Below are 18590 nucleotides of genomic sequence, written 5' to 3'. Positions count from 1 at the left end.
AAAAAAATTGTGGCTACCATAGCCATAAAAGCGCATATCGAATGGAAGATATTTGTGGGTGCTTATATATGACTCACTTAGACTTTTTTAGTCCATTGTGATACCACAGGAACAGAAGAAGGGAGATGCCTTCTAGTTCATACCGTTGAACCATCCAGATCGCTTCAAAATTCCCAATAACATGTGAATGTTCACATCCGCTAAATCAGACAGTTTCTCAAAAAAATGAGAACCTAAAGTGGAACTCCTTCTGACTGCTAGTGTGGGACAAACACACATAAGTCTCTTCTTCTTCGAAGTCCTTACAGCTTCTGCAAAAGTCGTTGCTGACAATCTTCAGTCTGTCAGCATGTTTTCCGATTAGACAGTGACCTGTCGTGACGGACACAATGACTGAGACGTCTGTTCTAGCCAATGACAGCAAAGCGCTAGACCTCATCAAGTCAAGATTAGGCCACATAGTTATGGAATGCTCACAGCCCCCTCCTTGCGAACATCTCATATCACTCGTTGTCATTCGGGCTTGAGCATACGCTTCAGCAAATTTTGGGGCCGATATGGCCCCATAATGGGATGGGATGAAAGATATGTATGAGAGCTAAATCTAAAACTGAACCGATCTCGATTAGATAATGGCACGAAATAAGACCAAAATTATGTCTACTGCAGTCATAATAGTGCATATCGGAAAAAAATAATTATGTGGTAGCCATAACTTTATCAGGACAAAGTTTTTCCAAAATAGCATTCATCCCTGGGCCAAAAATTAGCATGTGCAATGATGGTAATCAAGCAAAAAACGCAACCTGTACCTTGACTGCAAGAGCACATGGACAGAGAGACGGGCAGACGGTCAGATCGAATCAGAAATAAATTCCTAAGCCGATTAGTATAGTTAACAACAGGTCTAGCTTGTCTCTTTTTAGTGGTGCAAACAAATACACAAAGTTATAATACCCTGTTCCACACATGTGGTGCAAAGTAAAATAAAGGAAGGACAACAAATAAAAGTGTGCCTATTTCTGCCGGGCCGAATCCTGGAAACCCACAACCATAGATTCTGCTAAAAATTTACCCAAAAATAACTTCGTGAAAGGGCATAGTTGTACTTTAAGTACCAAATATTTGCCATGCCTGGGAAAATTTTAAGGTTTTAGAGACCGGAGAAGGCTAACATAGCACAGAAGTTAGCATATCCGCATATGACACTGAATGCCTGGATTCGAATTCTGGCAGGACCGTCTGAAAAATTTTTCAGAGTTGGTTTTCCCCTCCTAATGCTGGCAACATTTGTGAGTTACTATGCAATGTAAAAACTTCCCTCCAAGGAGATATCCCACTACTGTTCTCCGTTTGGACTCGGCTTTAAATAGGAGGACACTTATCATTGGGCTTAAACTTGAATCGGACTGCACTCATTGATATGTGAGAACTTTTCCCTGTTCCTTGGTTCCAGTGGCGTTCATGGGCAAAATTGTTCCCATTTTTGTATCAGGTTATAGACCGATTTGGAACACACCTAGAAGGGAGTTGTCGTGTCACTCGTGAGGGCTCAAGAAGTCAAATAGTGAGATCGATTCATATGGCAGCTATATTAGCTTATAGAACGATTCAGACAAGACATGGCACGATAATTGGAAGTCGTAACGAAATACTTCGTGCGAAATTTCAGCCAAATCGAATAGTTACGGCTTCTAGGGGCTCATGAAGTCAATCCGGGAGCTCGGCTTATGTGGGAGCTATATCAGGTTATAGACCGATTTAGACAAAACAAGGCAAAATTTTTGGAAGTCGTAACGAAACACTTTAGACAAAATCTCAGCCAAAGCAGATAACAGTTACTGCATATAGGGGTTCAAGAAGTCAAACCGGGATCTAAGTTTATATGGGACCTATATCAGCTTATAGACCGATTTACACCATACATAGCTCGAATGAAGGAAGTAATAAGAAAATTTCATCCAAATCGGACATTAATTTAGGCTTTTAACACCTTAAGAAGTTGGGTGAAGGGTCTGCTTTATATGGCAGCTATATCCAAATCTGGGCCAATATGGCCCATTTGCAATCCTGCACGACCAACATAAATAAAAGTATTTGTGCAAAATTTCGAAAGCGTTCGACCGCTATCGTGATTTCTAAAGAGACTGACGGACAGAGGGACGGACGGACTGAGGGATGGACGGACTGAGGGAAGGACGGACAGAGGGATGGACGTACTGAGGGACAGGCAGATAAAGGGACGGACGGACAGAGGGACTGATGGACGTACTGAGGGACAGGCAGATAAAGGGACGGACGGACAGAGGGACTGACGGACAAACGGAAGGACGAACAGAGTGAAAGACGGACAGAGGGATGGGCGGACAGAGGGAAGGATGGGCCGATGGACGGACGGACAGAGGGAAGGATGGACAGAGGGAAGGATGGGCCAAGTGCCGGACAGATAAAGGAACGAACAGACTAAGGGACGCACGCGCAGAAGGACAGACGGACGGACTGAGGGATGGACGCACAGAGGGACTGACGGACGAACAGAGGGACTGACGGACGGACAGAGGGACGGACGAACAGAGGGAAGGACGGACAGAGGGAAGGACGGACAGAGGGAAGGATGAACAAAGGACCGGACAGATAAAGGAACGGACGGACAGAGCGACGGACGGACAGAGGGACGGACGGACAGAGGGACGGACGGACAGAGGGACGGACGGACAGAGGGACGGACGGACAGAGGGACGAACGGACAGAGGGACGGACGGACAGAGGGATGGACGGAGAGAGGGACGGACGGACAGAGGGACGGACGGACAGAGGGACGGACGGACAGAGGGACGGACGGACAGAGGGACGGACGGACAGAGGGACGGACGGACAGAGGGACGGATGGACAGAGGGACAGACGGACAGAAGGACGGACGGACTGAGGGACGGACGGACACAGAGACGGACGGACAGAGGGACGGACGGACAGATGAACGGACGGACAGAGGGACGGACGGAAAGAGGGACGGATGGCCAAAGGGGCGGACGGACACAGGTATGCAGGTACAGAGGGACGGATGGACAGACGTAAATAACTTTGCGAAGGAGTGCAATATTTTAGATATTTTGTTTTTTGGGTGAATGCTTAACGAGATAAAATTGCAATAGGCTGAAGAAAGAATAGAAGTAAGAATTCAAATTTAGGCAGATAGTAACAGAACAGAGCATTAAAAATGTAAAAATAATGATAAAAAATTAAAAGAAACTAATAAAATAAAATCCTTTAAGTCAGGCTGGACCACACTTTGGACACAACCCCCGTGTGTACATATTAACCACATTACTTCCAAATCCATTGATCATGTGATCAGATGGACGGATGTCGAGGGGTGTAACACATTTCATTGTTCCAAAAGTGAAAATCGGATAATAAATGCAGCTGTTAACGGCTCAATACCCTAAGCCGGGAGGAAAAACTACTTTGCAGTCATATCTAAATATGGTCCAATATGGATCAGTTATGAACTCAAATAAGGAGATAGGTCTTAGTGGCAGCTATATTGAACAGGGACCCTACTGCAAAGCATTAGTTCTATTTTTAGCGAAGTCGAGTACAAAATGAGGATGTTATGAGCGCAAGACCCAAAAACCAGTAGATAATCTATATAACTGCTATATCTTAAAATAGTCTAATATAGACTACATTCGGTTTGTACACGAGGGACCCTACTGCAACGCGTCGTTCCAAATTTCAGCGAAATTGGGTGATAATTGTGAATTTAATGGGCACAAGACCCTAAATAAGGAGAGAGGTTTTTCTAACAGCTATATTTAAAAATTTTCTGATATAGGTCATATTCGGTTCGGTCATCAAAAACCCTACTGCAAATTTGGTCATCAAAAATCCTACTGTCCAAATTTTAGCGAAATCGGGTAGTAAATTCGGCTATTATTGGCTGAAGACCTTAAGGATAGCTCTACACTTGCATCAAAGCAATATTTAAACATGTTCCGATAGGACGAACGGATATACTAGAGATTGCCGGACGAGAGTGGGGTGTTTAAGACTATGAAAATCCCAGGATGAAAACTTGCAACTTCGAAGCTTATGTTAAGGTGGGTGGTATGGTGGTGCTAACGAGGAATTGAATTCGAGGATATAATGATGAGGTAATAGAGCATATAATCATTGAAAAACCTTAGCTTAAGAGATGACTTTTGAAAAAGAAAGCGCAAGCGATCCGGTTTTCAATCTTGCATATATGCCAATTGTCGAACTCCTGGACTTAGTAGAAGAATGTCAGGAATCCTAGTGGAACCATTTTTAAATATAGTCCGATATGAACCGTTCCCAAGTCGGGGACCATATTGTTCCAAAATTTCTCGAAATCGGATAAGAAAGGCTGCTGTTATGGTATTAAGACCCTAAAACGGGAGGTAGGTCTATACAGCAGATATATCTAAAAATAGTTCGTATTGAGCCATATTCGGTTTGAACATCAGAGAAGCTACTGCATTTCATTGTTCCGTGATCCAGCCAAATCGGGTATTAAATGCGGCAGTTGTGGGCTCAAAACCCTAAATGTATGTCTTCACGTATGTGGAGCTATATTTAAATATGGTCCGATAGGGCTATATTCGTGGTTCAATATATACCATATTCGGTTCGGACATCAGGGACACTACCGCAACAGATTTTTCTAAATTTCTTCGGAATCAGGAAATATTAGCGGCGGCTGCAATGTGCTCAAGACCCACCAATTGGCATCGGTATATATGACAGCTATATTTTAAAATGGTTCGATGTACATCATATTCGGATTAAATAACGGGGAGACTAGTGCAACTCACTCTTTCGTATTTCAGCGGAATCGTGTAATAAATGCGCCTTTTACTTGCTCAAGACACTAAATCGGGAGATTCGTCCATATGGCGCTATAACCAAATATGGGTCAGTCTGGACCATACTCGTCATTAATGTCGAGGGTTCCAATAGAACTCGCGGTTTTAATTTTGAGCAAAATCGTATAATAAATAAGCCTCATATGGACCGCAGACATGTAATCGGAAGATCGGTAATAAGTCAGCTATGTCCAGATATGGTCCGATGTAGACAATATTCGACATGTTTGCCGATGGCTCTTATACAACTCACTATTTGAGGCGGTCCGACAAACAGTAGGACGCAGAGTAGGACGGACAGAAAGATGGACAGACAGACACACGGGCCCATAGACGAATTGACATGGCTAAAAATCATTTTCTCTCTTTCTCTTGATTGTGTTTTTATTTCCTACAGATGGTACCCCCAAAGAAAGGAGTCCTACATTATCTCCACTCAACTCTGCGGCGTATTCAAGGTAAGACAAACTCTTGCAAATATTGCACATGTCAGTCATTATATTTCCTTTAATTGTTTATCCTCACAGATCTGTGGAGCAATTGGGATCACCCGTGGACTCCGAAGGACCAGGAGCAGTGGCTCGTAAATTTCCACCCAAGTCATCGGGCACCACACTGGGAGCCCGCAATGGGCGAGGTGGTACTTGGGGTAGTATATCAAGGGTATTTGCCAGATCAAGAAACAAAAGCAAGGCCATGTCATCAGATGGTGCTAATGAATGTAAGTTTGTAAAAGCTATTGAATGAAAACTCCCTAAAAAAACACTCAACCTCAGATAATGATTACGCTTGGAGCCCATTGTCGGAGGAAGGTTATGCCGAAAAGTTACGTTTACTGCGCGAAGCCTCTCAATTGCCCATGGAAAGATGGCGGGCCCCACAAGTTCTAGCCTGGCTGGAGGTGGCCCTTGGCATGCCTCAATACAGTTCCCGTTGTGCTGAAAATGTTAAGAGTGGCAAAGTTTTGCTGGAATTAAATGACATAGAACTAGAAGCGGGCCTTGGTTTGGCCCATCCTATGCATCGTAAAAAATTGCGACTGGCCATTGAGGAACAACGTCGACCCGAAATGGTTAGATATCCCATGATAACACAATTGGGTCACACTTGGGTAGCCTCTGAATGGTTACCCGACATAGGTTTACCACAATATGCTGAATCGTTCCTGCATTCTTTGGTTGATGCCCGCATGTTAGATACGTTGTCGAAAAAAGAGTTGGAAAAGTTTTTGGGTGTGACGAGGAAGTTCCATCAGGCCAGTATAGTACATGGTGAGTATATGGGAGGAAAGAAAAGATATATGACACCAAAAAAAATCTTCATATGACTTTAAAATTTTGTTTTTTTTCTGTTTTCTATTCCCAGGCATACATGTTCTACGCATTGTCAAGTATGATCGTCAAAATTTGGCCATGCGTCGAGTTCAATCGGAAAATGTCGATACGGACCCCATTGTCTGGACCAATCAACGATTTATACGCTGGGCCAGATCCATTGATTTGGGCGAATACGCAGATAATTTGAAAGGTGAGTGCCTTAAACTAAGGCTTAAACTCTCTCAATACACAGAAAAAATAAAAATCGGTTTCAATTAAGAGATTAATTACTTTAATTAAATTTTTAATTGAATCTGCTTCAATTACGAAAATGATAATATCAATTACCATTTTTGATAAAGACGGACGGACAGACGGACGAACAGATGGACAGACAGATGGACGTACGGACAGACAGACAGCGGACGGACGGACGGATGAACGGGCGGACAGACGGATGGACGTACGGACAGACAGATGGACGTACGGATAGACGGATGGACGCACGGACGGACGTACGGACAGACCGAAAGATGGACGGATGGATGTTCGGACAGACAGACAGACGGACGAATGGACAAACAGACGGACGGACGGACAGACGGACGGACAGACGGACGGACAGACGGACGGACAGACGGACGGACAGACGGACGGACAGACGGACGGACAGACGGACGGACAGACGGACGGACAGACGGACGGACAGACGGACGGACAGACGGACATACAGAAAGACGAACAGATGGACGGACAGACAAACAGACCGACGGGCAGGCAGACGGACGGAAAAACAGACGAAAAGATGTACAGGCGAACGGACGGACAGACAGATGGAAAGATGGACGGAATAACAAAATTAGTATACTCCCATCCTATGATGGAGTGTTTAAAAATTAATGAAATTTTAAAATTATCAATTAATTTTTTAATTGATCCAATTAAAAAATATCAACTAATTTTTATATTTGGTACGCAGATGTTTACCTCCTCGAATATGAACTTGAGGTGCGTTGTTTGGGCAACGGTCCATGGGCACCCGTATTAAAAAAAAAACTCTCCCTCGTGGGTTTTCCAAAAAAAAACATCGGATGTCGTGTATCCCTACAGATTTATTGAGCCATTGGCCGATCTATCGGGTCAATCTGGCACGTAGAACCGGCTGCCTTGGTATTGCTATAGATTTGTCATGGGACGCATGAGTCTTTGAAATCGTCTTCCCTTTATATTTTAGGAGATAAAAAAAGCCTTTAATTCAAGCACCATTAATTTAAGCACCATTTTTAAGATTTTTTTGGGACTCGATTAAAAAATTATCGAAACAAATAATTTTTTAATTTAAAATGGCAAAAAATTCAATCACGACTGAATGTGTACGAATATCCATTAGATAAAAAATTAAATTGTTGCGTTTTGATTGTGACAAATTGATTGTCTGTTCCGTATAGACCCTAAAACAGCTGAACCGAGTTTTTAGCCCCCGGTGTAAATAGGGTACTATATTTTTTGGTATCAGATCCTCCCCCATAACCCCATTTTCAAAAAACATCAGATCTCGGAGATGGGTACGGCGATTAAAGAGTAATTTTATATGCCACCTTATGGCACCCCAAAAACATGAAATTGATATACATTTAAGAGTAGACTTCGAACTTGGCATAAAAATGTCACACTAAGTAGGGGGGGTTCCCCCACCCCCAAAAGCACCACCCAACAGCACTCTTTTACCACTTTGGGCAATATGGATATCAGATGAAAGGTATTTATAAGTAGAGTACAAATCTGACATAAAAATGTATTCCTTGGTGTCTGGGAGGGCCGCCCTGACCCCGCAAAACCCATCCGGCGAACATATTAACCAATAGGGAGAATATGAATGAAAATCAAATGAATAGAATTTGGTAGTTGAATAAAAACGTATCTAGCGAGCCGTCCAAAGCCCAAAACCACCCCAAAAATGCCACCAAAAATCAAAGTCGACCGATTGGAACAATATGGGACTCTAGTGAAAAGTTTTTGGGAGTAGAATACGAATATGGTGTCAAAAATTGGCTACAAATAATTAGGGCGTCATCCCAAGAGTACCGCCCAAAAATAAAAAGTGAAGCAATCGGCACAATATAGGAGCCCAATGAAAGGTATGGTGGAGGGAAGGTGGAGGCCGCCGTAGCGCAGAGGTTAGCATGTCCGCCTATGACACTGAACGCCTGGGTTCCAATCCTGGCGGAACCATCAGAAAAAATTTTCAGCGGTGGTTTTCCCCTCCTAATGCTGGCAACATTTGTGAGGTACTATGCCATGTACAACTTCTCTCCAAAGAGGTGTCCCACTGTGGCACGCCGTTCGGACTCGGTTATAAAAAGGAGGCTTCTTAGTATTGAGCTTAAAATTTGAATCGGACTGCACTCATTGATATTTAAGAAATTTGCCCCTGTTGCTCAGTGGAATGTTCATGGGCAAAATTTGCATTTGAAAGGTATTCGCGAGTAGAGAATGAATATGAGCCCAAAACCGCCCAAAATCAAAAGTGGCCCAATCGGGACCATATGGGACTCCAATGAACTGTATTCAAGAGAAGAGTACGAATATGATTATCAAATATTAAAAATTGGGTATAATTACCAAGGTAATTGGGTATAAAAACCAAAATCGTCCCAAGTGGGCATATTAGACCATCATAACAATATGGGACTCCAATAAAAGGTTTTCGGTAGTAGATTAGGAATATGGTATTAAAAATGAGGTTCAAGTGAAAGGAGGTTGCCTTCCCCTCAAAATACCTACCAAATTGTGAATATTTGTCAGTCATGGCTATATTGGGTTTAGTAAAATGTATTTGGAAGTAGATAAACAAATTGTTCTGGGGAGATACATTTGGTAGTAAGTAAAATTTTGCCCATGAACATTCCACTAAGGAACAGTGGCCAACTTCTCACATATCAATGAATGCAGTCCGATTCAAGTTTAAGCTCAATGGCAAGGGGCCTCCCTTTTATAGCCGAGTCCGAACGGCGTGCCGCATTGCGAGACCTCTTTGGAGAGAAGTTTTACATGGCATAGTACCTCAAAAATGTTGCCAGCATTAGAAGGGGAAAACCACCGCTGAACATTTTTTCTGATGGTCTCGCCAGGATTCGAACGCAGGCGTTCTGCGTCATAGACGGACATGCTAACCTCTGCGCTACGGTGGCCTCCTTTGTAGTAAGTAAGAAACTTATTTTTCACTAGTTGCTAATGAAAGCGTCGTAGAGGTGGAGTTCAGCTGGTGTTAAATATAAATAGACCACACAATTCCCCTAACAAGCAGGAAAAGTTCGCTTAAATCCTAACCTATTCGCCATTGTGGCGACTATGGCACTGAAAGCTTAAAAAAAAAAAAAATATTTCAGCGTGATATGTACTCTCACTAGTGCTGGCGGTTCTTTTGAGGTCTTCAGCCATGTTAAATTTCCGTTTGAAGAAATTTTGCTCAGAAACACACAGTCTGGGTTAGACTAGCAAAGGAATGTCCTTTGTTACAGAGTTTAAAATTGAGCCGGACAACGCTATGAGAGTTCATGGGCAAACTCACATTTTGCTTTAATAATATTAATGACCCATACAAACTTAAACAAGAAAATTTAGTAGTTCCAACAAGTCCCTGATTGGTATTTATCTTACTCTGCATATTTCTTTTCCCAATTACAATGACATAGAGTAATTATATAAAATGAATTCAATAACTGCTCTCATCCAATCTGTCATAGAAATTATGCATGTGTAGTAATTATACAACATATGCAAATTGAAAGGATCGTAGTTTACATGATATACTCGTATGCAAATATAACCCAGATATTCTCCCATCTCCTGTAGTCTCTGCATCACCCAAAACCAAACACAAAACCTTTTGATATCTGTATTGTGTAAATGGAACAATAACATCATGTAATCGTTTGTCACCAGGCATTTTGTTGTAATTTATTGCAGTTATTATTTTAAAAACCTAATTAGCATCTGATTTTATATATGAATATGTATGGGTACCACCACACCAAACTGGTAAGAAGTTAATTATGGCAATACAATTTTAATTGCTGAGGCTATACCAATTTTAATAGAAACAAGTAAGGAAAGGTAACAAGTAAAAAGGCGTTAAGTTCGGCCCGGCCGAGATATCGGTCTATATGGCAGCTATATGCAAATCTTGATCGATCTAGACCAAATTGCAGAAATATGTGGAAGGGCTTAACTTAACTCTCTGTCCCAAATTTCGGCAACATCGGACATTAAATGCGCCTTTTATGAACCCAAAACATTAAATCGAGAGATCGGTCTATTCGGCAGCTTTATCCAAATCTGAACCGACCTGAGCCAACATTGAAAGAGGATGTCGAAGGGCCTAACACAACTAACTGTCCCAAATTGCGGACACATCGGATAATAAATGCGCTTTTTATGGCCCCAAAATTTAAAACCAAGAGATCGGTCTATATGGCAGCTATATCCAAATCTAGACCGATCTGTGCGATAATGCAGAAGTGTGTCAAGGGGTTTAACTTAACTCACTGTCCCAAATTTCGGCGACATCGGATAATATATGCACCTTTTATAGGCCTAAGACCCTAAATCGGAGGATCGGTCTATATGGCAGCTATATCCAAATTTGGGCCGATCTAAGTCAAATTGACGGAGGATGTCGAAGGGCCTAACATAACTTATTGTTCCAAATTTCAACAAAATCGGATAATAAATGTGGCTTTTATCGGCCTGAGACCCAAAATCGGATGATCGGCTTATATGGCAGCTGTATCCAAGTCTGGACCGATCTAGGCCAAATTGACAGATGATGTTTAAGAGCCTAACACAACTTATTGTTCCAAATTGCAGCAAAATCAGATAATAAATGTGGCTTTTATGGGCCTAAGACCCTAAATCGGAGGATCGATCTATATGGCAGCTATATAAAAATCAAGACCGATCTGAACCAAATTGACGAAGATTGTTGATGGGCCTAAGACTACTCACTGTCCCAAATTTCAGCAAAATCGGATAATAAATGTGGCTTTTATGGGCCTAAATCCCAAAATCGAAGGATCGGTCTATATGGCAGCTATTTCCAAATTTGAACCGATCTAAGCCAAATTGACAGATGTTGTCGAAGGGCCTAACACAACTCATTGTCCCAAATTTCAGCAAAATCGGATAATAAATGTGGCTTTTATGGGCCTAAGACCCTAAATCGGAGGATCGATCTATATGGCAGCTATATAAAAATCGAAACCGATCTGGACCAAATTGAAGAAGGAAGTCGATGGGCCTAAAACAACTTACTGTCCCAAATTTCAGCAAAATCGGATAATAAATTTGGCTTTTATGGGCCTAAGACCCTAAATCGGCGGATCGGTCTATATGGGGGCTATATCAAGATGTAATCCGATATAGCCCATCTTCGAACTTAACCTGCTTATAGACAAAAAAAGAATCTGTGCAAAGTTTCAGTTCAATATCTCTATTTTTAAAGACTGTAGCGAGATTTCAACAGACAGACGGACGGACATGTCTAGATCGTCTTAGATTTTTACGCTGATCAAGAATATATATTCTTTATAGGGTCGGAAATGGATATTTCCATGTGTTGCAAACGGAATGACAAAATGAATATACCCCCATCCTTCGGTGGTGGGTATAAAAGTCGTGCAGTGCCGACCAGGGCTGAGAGTCGGCGTCCTGTGCCAATTTTCAATCGGATTAAAATAGAGGTCCGTAGGGTATTAAGAAGTCAAAACAGGGGATCGGTTTATATTGGAGCTATATCCAAATCTGAACTTATATGACCCAATTTCAATTCCCTACGAACTACATTGTTAAGAAGTATTTGTGGAAAATTTCACGCCGATATCTTTATTCATTCAAACACTTTTGTGCTTTCGGCAGACAGACAGACAGACGTAAATGGCTAGATGAACTCAGAATGTCAAGGGTTCCCACCAGTATCCACCAAATGAACTCTGTAAAGTTTCTGAAATCAGGCACAAATTGGAGTTTAAAGGGGCCGTAGAAAACAAAACGGTAGATGTGTTTATATGGGGGCTATACCAGGTTATTGACAGATTTTAACATTACTTGGCAAAGTTGTTGGAAGTCATAACAAAAGCCAAATTGGATAACAAATGCGGCTTTGAGGGTCTCAAGAACTCCAGTCGGGTTATCGACCGATGTAGACCATACTTGGTACAGTTGTTGGAAGTCATAGCAAAACACTTCCGACAAAATTTCAGTCAAATCGGATAACAATTGCGGCGCCCAAAGGGTACGGATGTGAAATCGGGAAATCGGTTTAAGTGGGAGCTACATATATCGGGTTATTAGGCAATTTAGACAGTACTTGATACAGTTGATCGATTTATTGCAGACAAATCGGACAAAAATTGTGACTTCCAGGGGCTCAAGAAGTGAAATCAGGAAATCGGTGTATATAGGAGCTATATTCAAATCTTAACCGATGCAATTCCCAATGACCTACATCAATTAGAAGACTATGTGGGATATTTCAAGTGAATATCTTTGTTCGTTCGACCGTTGTCGTGATTTCGAAAGACGTAGGGACGGATGGAAGCACATCTTTAGATGGAATCACATCTCTAGATCGACTGCCAATCTCAAGACGATCCAGGATATACATATATATTGGGTTGCCCAAAAAGTAATTGCGGATTTTTCATATAGTCGGCGTTGAAAAATTTTTTCACAGCTTGTGACTCTGTAATTGCATTCTTTCTTCTGTCAGTTATCAGCTGTTACTTTTAGCTTGCTTTAGAAAAAAAGTGTTAAAAAAGTATATTTGATTGAAGTTCATTCAAAGTTTTATTAAAAATGCATTTACTTTCTTTTAAAAAATCCGCAATTACTACTTCCCCCCTTAAATTCAGCTGAAATTTGTCGCAGATACATATTTTTTAATACTTAATACACAGAATAAGTTTTTGAATGGACCAAATCGGATCATATGTGAGTTTAGCTGGCATATAGGTCGATGTACTGATTCTGGGTCTTCAGCCCATAAAAGGCAACATTTTTGTTAAATTTTGCTGATATTTGAAACAAACGCATTTATTATCCGAATTCCGGAAACATTATACAGGTAGTTGCACTAGGATCCCCGACATCCATACCGAATATGGATCCGATGGGACCATATTTAGATATAGCGCCATATAGAACAATCGTAGGCTTTTGGATTTTGAGCCCATTCAAAACAGTGCCTTGAACCAGCTCCCTCCATAACCGAGCAAATTATAGTACAGATATTGGATGGAAATGGCATATAGACCGATCTCCCGATTTAGGGTCTTCAGACCATATAAGGTGCACTTTTATCTGATTTTGCTGATATTTCGAACAGTGAGTTGCAATTGACCCTTCTACACTCGTGTTCAATATGGACAGAATCAATTCATATTTGGTTATAGCTGCCATATAGACTGAACTCTCGATTTAGGTCAGAGGTTCATAAAAGCCTATTTTACTAGCTGATATTAAAACAGGGAGGGGGAGCTAAGTTCGGACGAATCTTATAACCCCCCACCATGGATAGAATTTGTCGAGTTTTTTGTGCGGTATCTTTTTAAGCAAACAAAGAATAATGGAAAAGAAAGGTTATGCTATTGGAGATGTATCAACTTACAGTCCGATTCGGTCCATAAGTAAATTGAATGTTGGAGACCATAGTAGAAGTCATTGGGAAACATTTCAGTTCATTCGCCTTGTAGAGGCTCAAGAAGCATATTCGGGAGATCAATTTATAGCGGAGCTGTCTGATTTGGCTGAAATTGTGCATGTAGAGTTCAGTTATAACTTCCAGCAACTTTGCCAATTACAGTTCAAATCGGCCTATAACCTGATATAGCTCCCATATAAACCGATCTTCCGACTTGACTTCTTGAGTCCTTTCAAGCCTGAACTTTTGTCCAAATTGGCTGAAATTTTGCACGTAGTGTTTTGTTATGACTTTTAACGATTGTGCCAAGTAGGGTCCAAATCGGAATATAACCCCATAAAGCTCCCATATAAACCGATCTCCAGATTTGTCATCTTTGGCCCATACAAGCCGCAATTTTTGTCCGATTTGGCTGAAATTTTGAATGGGGTATTCTGTTACGACTTCCAACAATTGTGACTAGTACGGTCCAAATCGGTGCATAACCTGATGTAGCTCCCCTATAAACCGATTTCCCGATTTGACTTCTTGAGTCCTTACAAGCATCAATTTTTGTCCGATTTCGCTGAAATTTTGTATGGAGTGTTCTGTTACGACTTCCAACAACTGTGCCAATCCCAACCTGATATAGCTCCCATGGAAACCAGTCTATCGATGATCCTTGTTTGGTTTCTTAGAATCTTCACAGAAGTACAGAAGTTTGATGGAAAATTGGTATGTAGACAGAAGTTTGATAGTAAGAATAAAATAATGCACTTCAAAAAAATTTATTTTGCATACAATTTTAGCAGAGTCCATGGTTGTGGGTTACCAAAATTCGGGCCAGCCGAACTGAGCACGTTTTTTCTTGTTCTTTCTGAGACAAATGCAAATGCAAACTTGCAAATGCAAATTTGCCTATGAACATTACATTAAGGAATAGGGGCAATGAGTGCTGTCCGATTCAATGATAAGGGGCCTCCTTTTTATAGCCGAGTCCGAACGGCGTGCCGCAGTGCGACACCTCTTTGTGAAGAAGTTTTTACACGGCTGCCATACCAAAAGGTACACTACCTCACAAATTTCGCCAGCATTTGGAGGGGAAAACCACCGTTGAAAATGTTTATGATGTTCTCGCCAGGATTCGAACCCAGGCGTTCAGCGTCATAGGCGAACATGATAACCTCTGTGCTACGGTCTTTAGTAGCCACAATTATTACCCAACTAAACAGAAATATTGCACGTAGTATGTTACGACTTCTGAAACCCATTCTAAGTATGATTAGATCCTTAAGACTTTACAACCCAATATAACCCAATCTCTTGGTTTGGCTTTCCAAGCATCTAGAGGGCGCAATTGCTATTCGTTTGGGCTGAAATTTTGCTCGTGTTGTTCTATTACGACTTTTAACACTTCTGAGAAGTACTGAGATGATCAGTCTATTTCTTGTTGTTGTTGTAACCACGTTTTTATGTGTAGGTGGCGATCCTCGTCCAGCTCCTGTAGGTGAGCAAACCCGTTCCTGTCCAAAGGATCGATTACCGCGGGAATAGATTGACCAGTGGTTATTTAAAGATGCTTATAACTCGCCTTGTCATATCGAGTATCATAGGCACTCAGTATTTCTGCAAAAGCCGGTGCCGCCCGACCTCTCACTGAGACTCTCCGCTCGATACCGCTGATTGTTCGCGACTCCATATGGAGCATTCCACCTTCTGCAACCTGTGGACGCTGCCGGTAGCTCACAGCTAAGCTTTTCGTGACAGCAGTAAACACCACACAGATCGGAGCTCAATGTTCCGGCTTGTATGGTGCTCACAGCTATTCCGTGCCGGGATATATATGCTTATTTGCGGTCATTCAAAGACTTTTTCATGTTAAAAATTAATTATCAACAAAATTTTAAACCCAATACCAAGTACTAATCACAAATTTGTCATATTTATTTCTCAGTTCACCCTTTTGTGGCATTATTACCACATGCCAATGTGGCATACAATCCATGTTCATGTAATCTGACATAATTGTTGTCATCGTAATTATCTCCAATTATGTGTCATTTGGACACGTGTATCCTGTCAACAATCAAAATCCTACCACACAAAAACACGCACACACCTACCTAAACTCATGCACATAGGCCATAATACTTAATTCTGGTTATTCTTCTTGCCATAATTACAGATAGCGGAGTTCATGGAGGATTAGTCGTTTTGGAGCCATCCTTTTCAGGTGATACAATGGCCACCGCTTTGGGCATACCACCATCAAAGAACATAATACGTCGACATTTATCAACCGAATTTGATGCATTAATACTACCCGCCAGGTAAGTGTTGTCTGTTGTAAATGTTTAATAATTACGAGCAACCAATACAGAGATATTTAAACATAAAAATCCATAAGTATATGAGTTTGTAGTTAATAACTCTAACAAAAACCCATGATCATAGACCTACCATACCCCTAGTCTTGAGCATAACGCACTCAATTCTCCCTTTCCATAACAATTTTTTGTATTTCTTTGGTATTCATCATTTCATCATTGTTTTTATGTTTGTGTATACCAATTAATTTTTTTAATATGTAAGTCTGTACTTGTTTTGCGAGAGGGAGTATTTGTGTGTATGTGTGTGTAAATTCCATTGTTATAATTATCAACTTGTGTTTTGTTGGGTGTATGAGTATGTCTGTCTATAATGTGTAAGTGCGAGTGTGAGTTAAGTCAACGCGCTCTTAGCAACCCTTTACCATTGTGTGTAAATACTTTTGAAGCTATTTTGTTTAATGATACCCCTTTATGAGTATGGGAACTTTCAAAAATGTTTGTAAGCATTTTCCATTAAGTTATGATAACCAGATTCACATGCGAACTAATTATAGCTCTATCTACATTCATATATAAAGTTTAACGAAACTAAATTTGAAGTTGAATTAGCAGAATGAGTTAAATTGAAAGGATATTTTTAGCAATGAAAACCATTATATGAGTAAATAAACCGTAGAATGCATAGGAAATGAACTTCGGGCAAACAAGTAAGGACCAAAGTCGGGAAAGCTGATCTTTTTAAAAATGGACTTAGAAAAAAATCGGTGGAAGTCACCAGTATAAAAAAAAGTAAGAGCATGCTAAGTTCGACCGGGCCGAATCTTATATACCCTCCACCATTGATCGCATTTGTTGAGATCTATGCGCGATATCTCTTTTTAGACAAACATAGGATATTGAATAAGAACTGTTATGCTATTGGAGCTTTATCAAGTTATAATCCGATTCGGACCATAAATGAATGCTGAAGATTGTAGAAGTCATTGCGCAATATTTCAGTTCATTCGGAAAAGAATTGCGCCTTGTAGGGGCTCAAGAAGAAAAATCGGGAGATAGGTTTATATGGGAGCCATAGATCGATTCAGATCATATAAGACACGTATGTTGAAGGCATGAGAGAAGCCGTTGTAGAAAATTTCAACCAAATCGAATGAGAATTGCGCCCTCTAGAGGCTCAATAAGTCAAGACCCAAGATCGGTTTATATGGCAGCTATATTAGAACATGGACCGATTTGGCCCATTTACAATACCAACCGACCTACACTAATAAAAAGTAATTGTGCAAAATTTCAATCGGCTAGCTTTACTCCTTCGAAAGTTAGCGTGCTTTCGGCTCTCAGACGGACGGACAGACGGACGGGCATGCCTAGGTCGACATAAAATGTCACGACGATCAAGAATATATATACTTTTTGGGGTCTTAGACGCCTACTTCGAGGTGTTACAAACAGAATGACGAAATTAGTATGCCCCCATCCTATGGTGGAGGGTATAAAAATGTGGCTTCTATGGGCTCAAGATGTTAAATCAGCAGTTCACTACATGGGAGCTATATCATATACCGATATGCATCATATTTGTTTTCAGACATCGAAAAGCATGGTAAAACTAACTGTTTCAAATTTAAGCACTTTCGAAAAAAATGTGACTTTATAGGCTTAAAGGTCTTAAACATTAGTTCGTTCGATATTCGTGGTGGGCTTAATCATGTGCACACTATTTTAAAGCTCATGGGCTTATGGCTGGTGCACGTACCCAATAATGTGCAATAGCATGTGTGGATTTGTCCACCACTGGTCTGACATGGCACTTAAGTTCAAATGTGGTCCAATCTGGACCATGTAATGTATGGTTGTCGAACAATCTAATATTGCTATTTGTTGCGAATTGCAGGAAAGTCTTGAATGAATGCGACTTTAAAACCTCAATTAAGGTCTTATTTTGCAAGTTTAAGAACTTAAGCAGTGTATGTAAAAAATTTGGATCTGTGTCAAATTTCTCCCCAACATCCAAATTCTTGAAGGGTGTAGAGAAATTACAGTAGACGGAAGGACAGAAGCATTAAATTGCTCTAAGAACCTAATGAGTATCCTTTGTAGAAATAAAGAAATGCATATCCTATGTAGGATCGGAAATTGACATTTAAAACAAATATATAATAAATTATACTACAATCATTTTTGAAAACTTCCCACAATCTCTATAAGAACCTTTTTAATATAAAAGTAAAAATGACATCTCATCCCTGTAACATACTTTTTCTCCCCTAAGTTTATTTAATAACTTTATACTATAACTTTTTATTTTATATTGCTACGCAATTTAATTTAATTATTTTTATTACTTATTGATTGTGCCAAACAAAAAAACAGATTCGT

General features: G+C 40.7%; 1 protein-coding gene across 1 annotated transcript in view; it reads left to right on the top strand.

The window, feature by feature from the left end:
• The window catches only part of LOC106084876 (uncharacterized), a 124678-nt gene that overhangs the window by 77254 nt on the left and 28834 nt on the right, over positions 1 to 18590 (top strand). The window contains exons 6-10 of the mRNA XM_059369477.1: positions 5285 to 5345; positions 5415 to 5608; positions 5664 to 6158; positions 6253 to 6414; positions 16067 to 16211. Coding sequence (XP_059225460.1) covers positions 5285 to 5345; positions 5415 to 5608; positions 5664 to 6158; positions 6253 to 6414; positions 16067 to 16211 — 1057 coding nt within the window. The remainder of the gene's footprint in view (positions 1 to 5284; positions 5346 to 5414; positions 5609 to 5663; positions 6159 to 6252; positions 6415 to 16066; positions 16212 to 18590) is intronic.

Source organism: Stomoxys calcitrans, chromosome 5 (assembly GCF_963082655.1).
Source record: "Stomoxys calcitrans chromosome 5, idStoCalc2.1, whole genome shotgun sequence".
In the NCBI taxonomy this organism is placed as follows: Eukaryota; Metazoa; Arthropoda; class Insecta; order Diptera; family Muscidae; genus Stomoxys; species Stomoxys calcitrans.
Note: the sequence above shows the minus strand (reverse complement) of the source record. Positions and strands in the feature narration are given on the sequence as shown.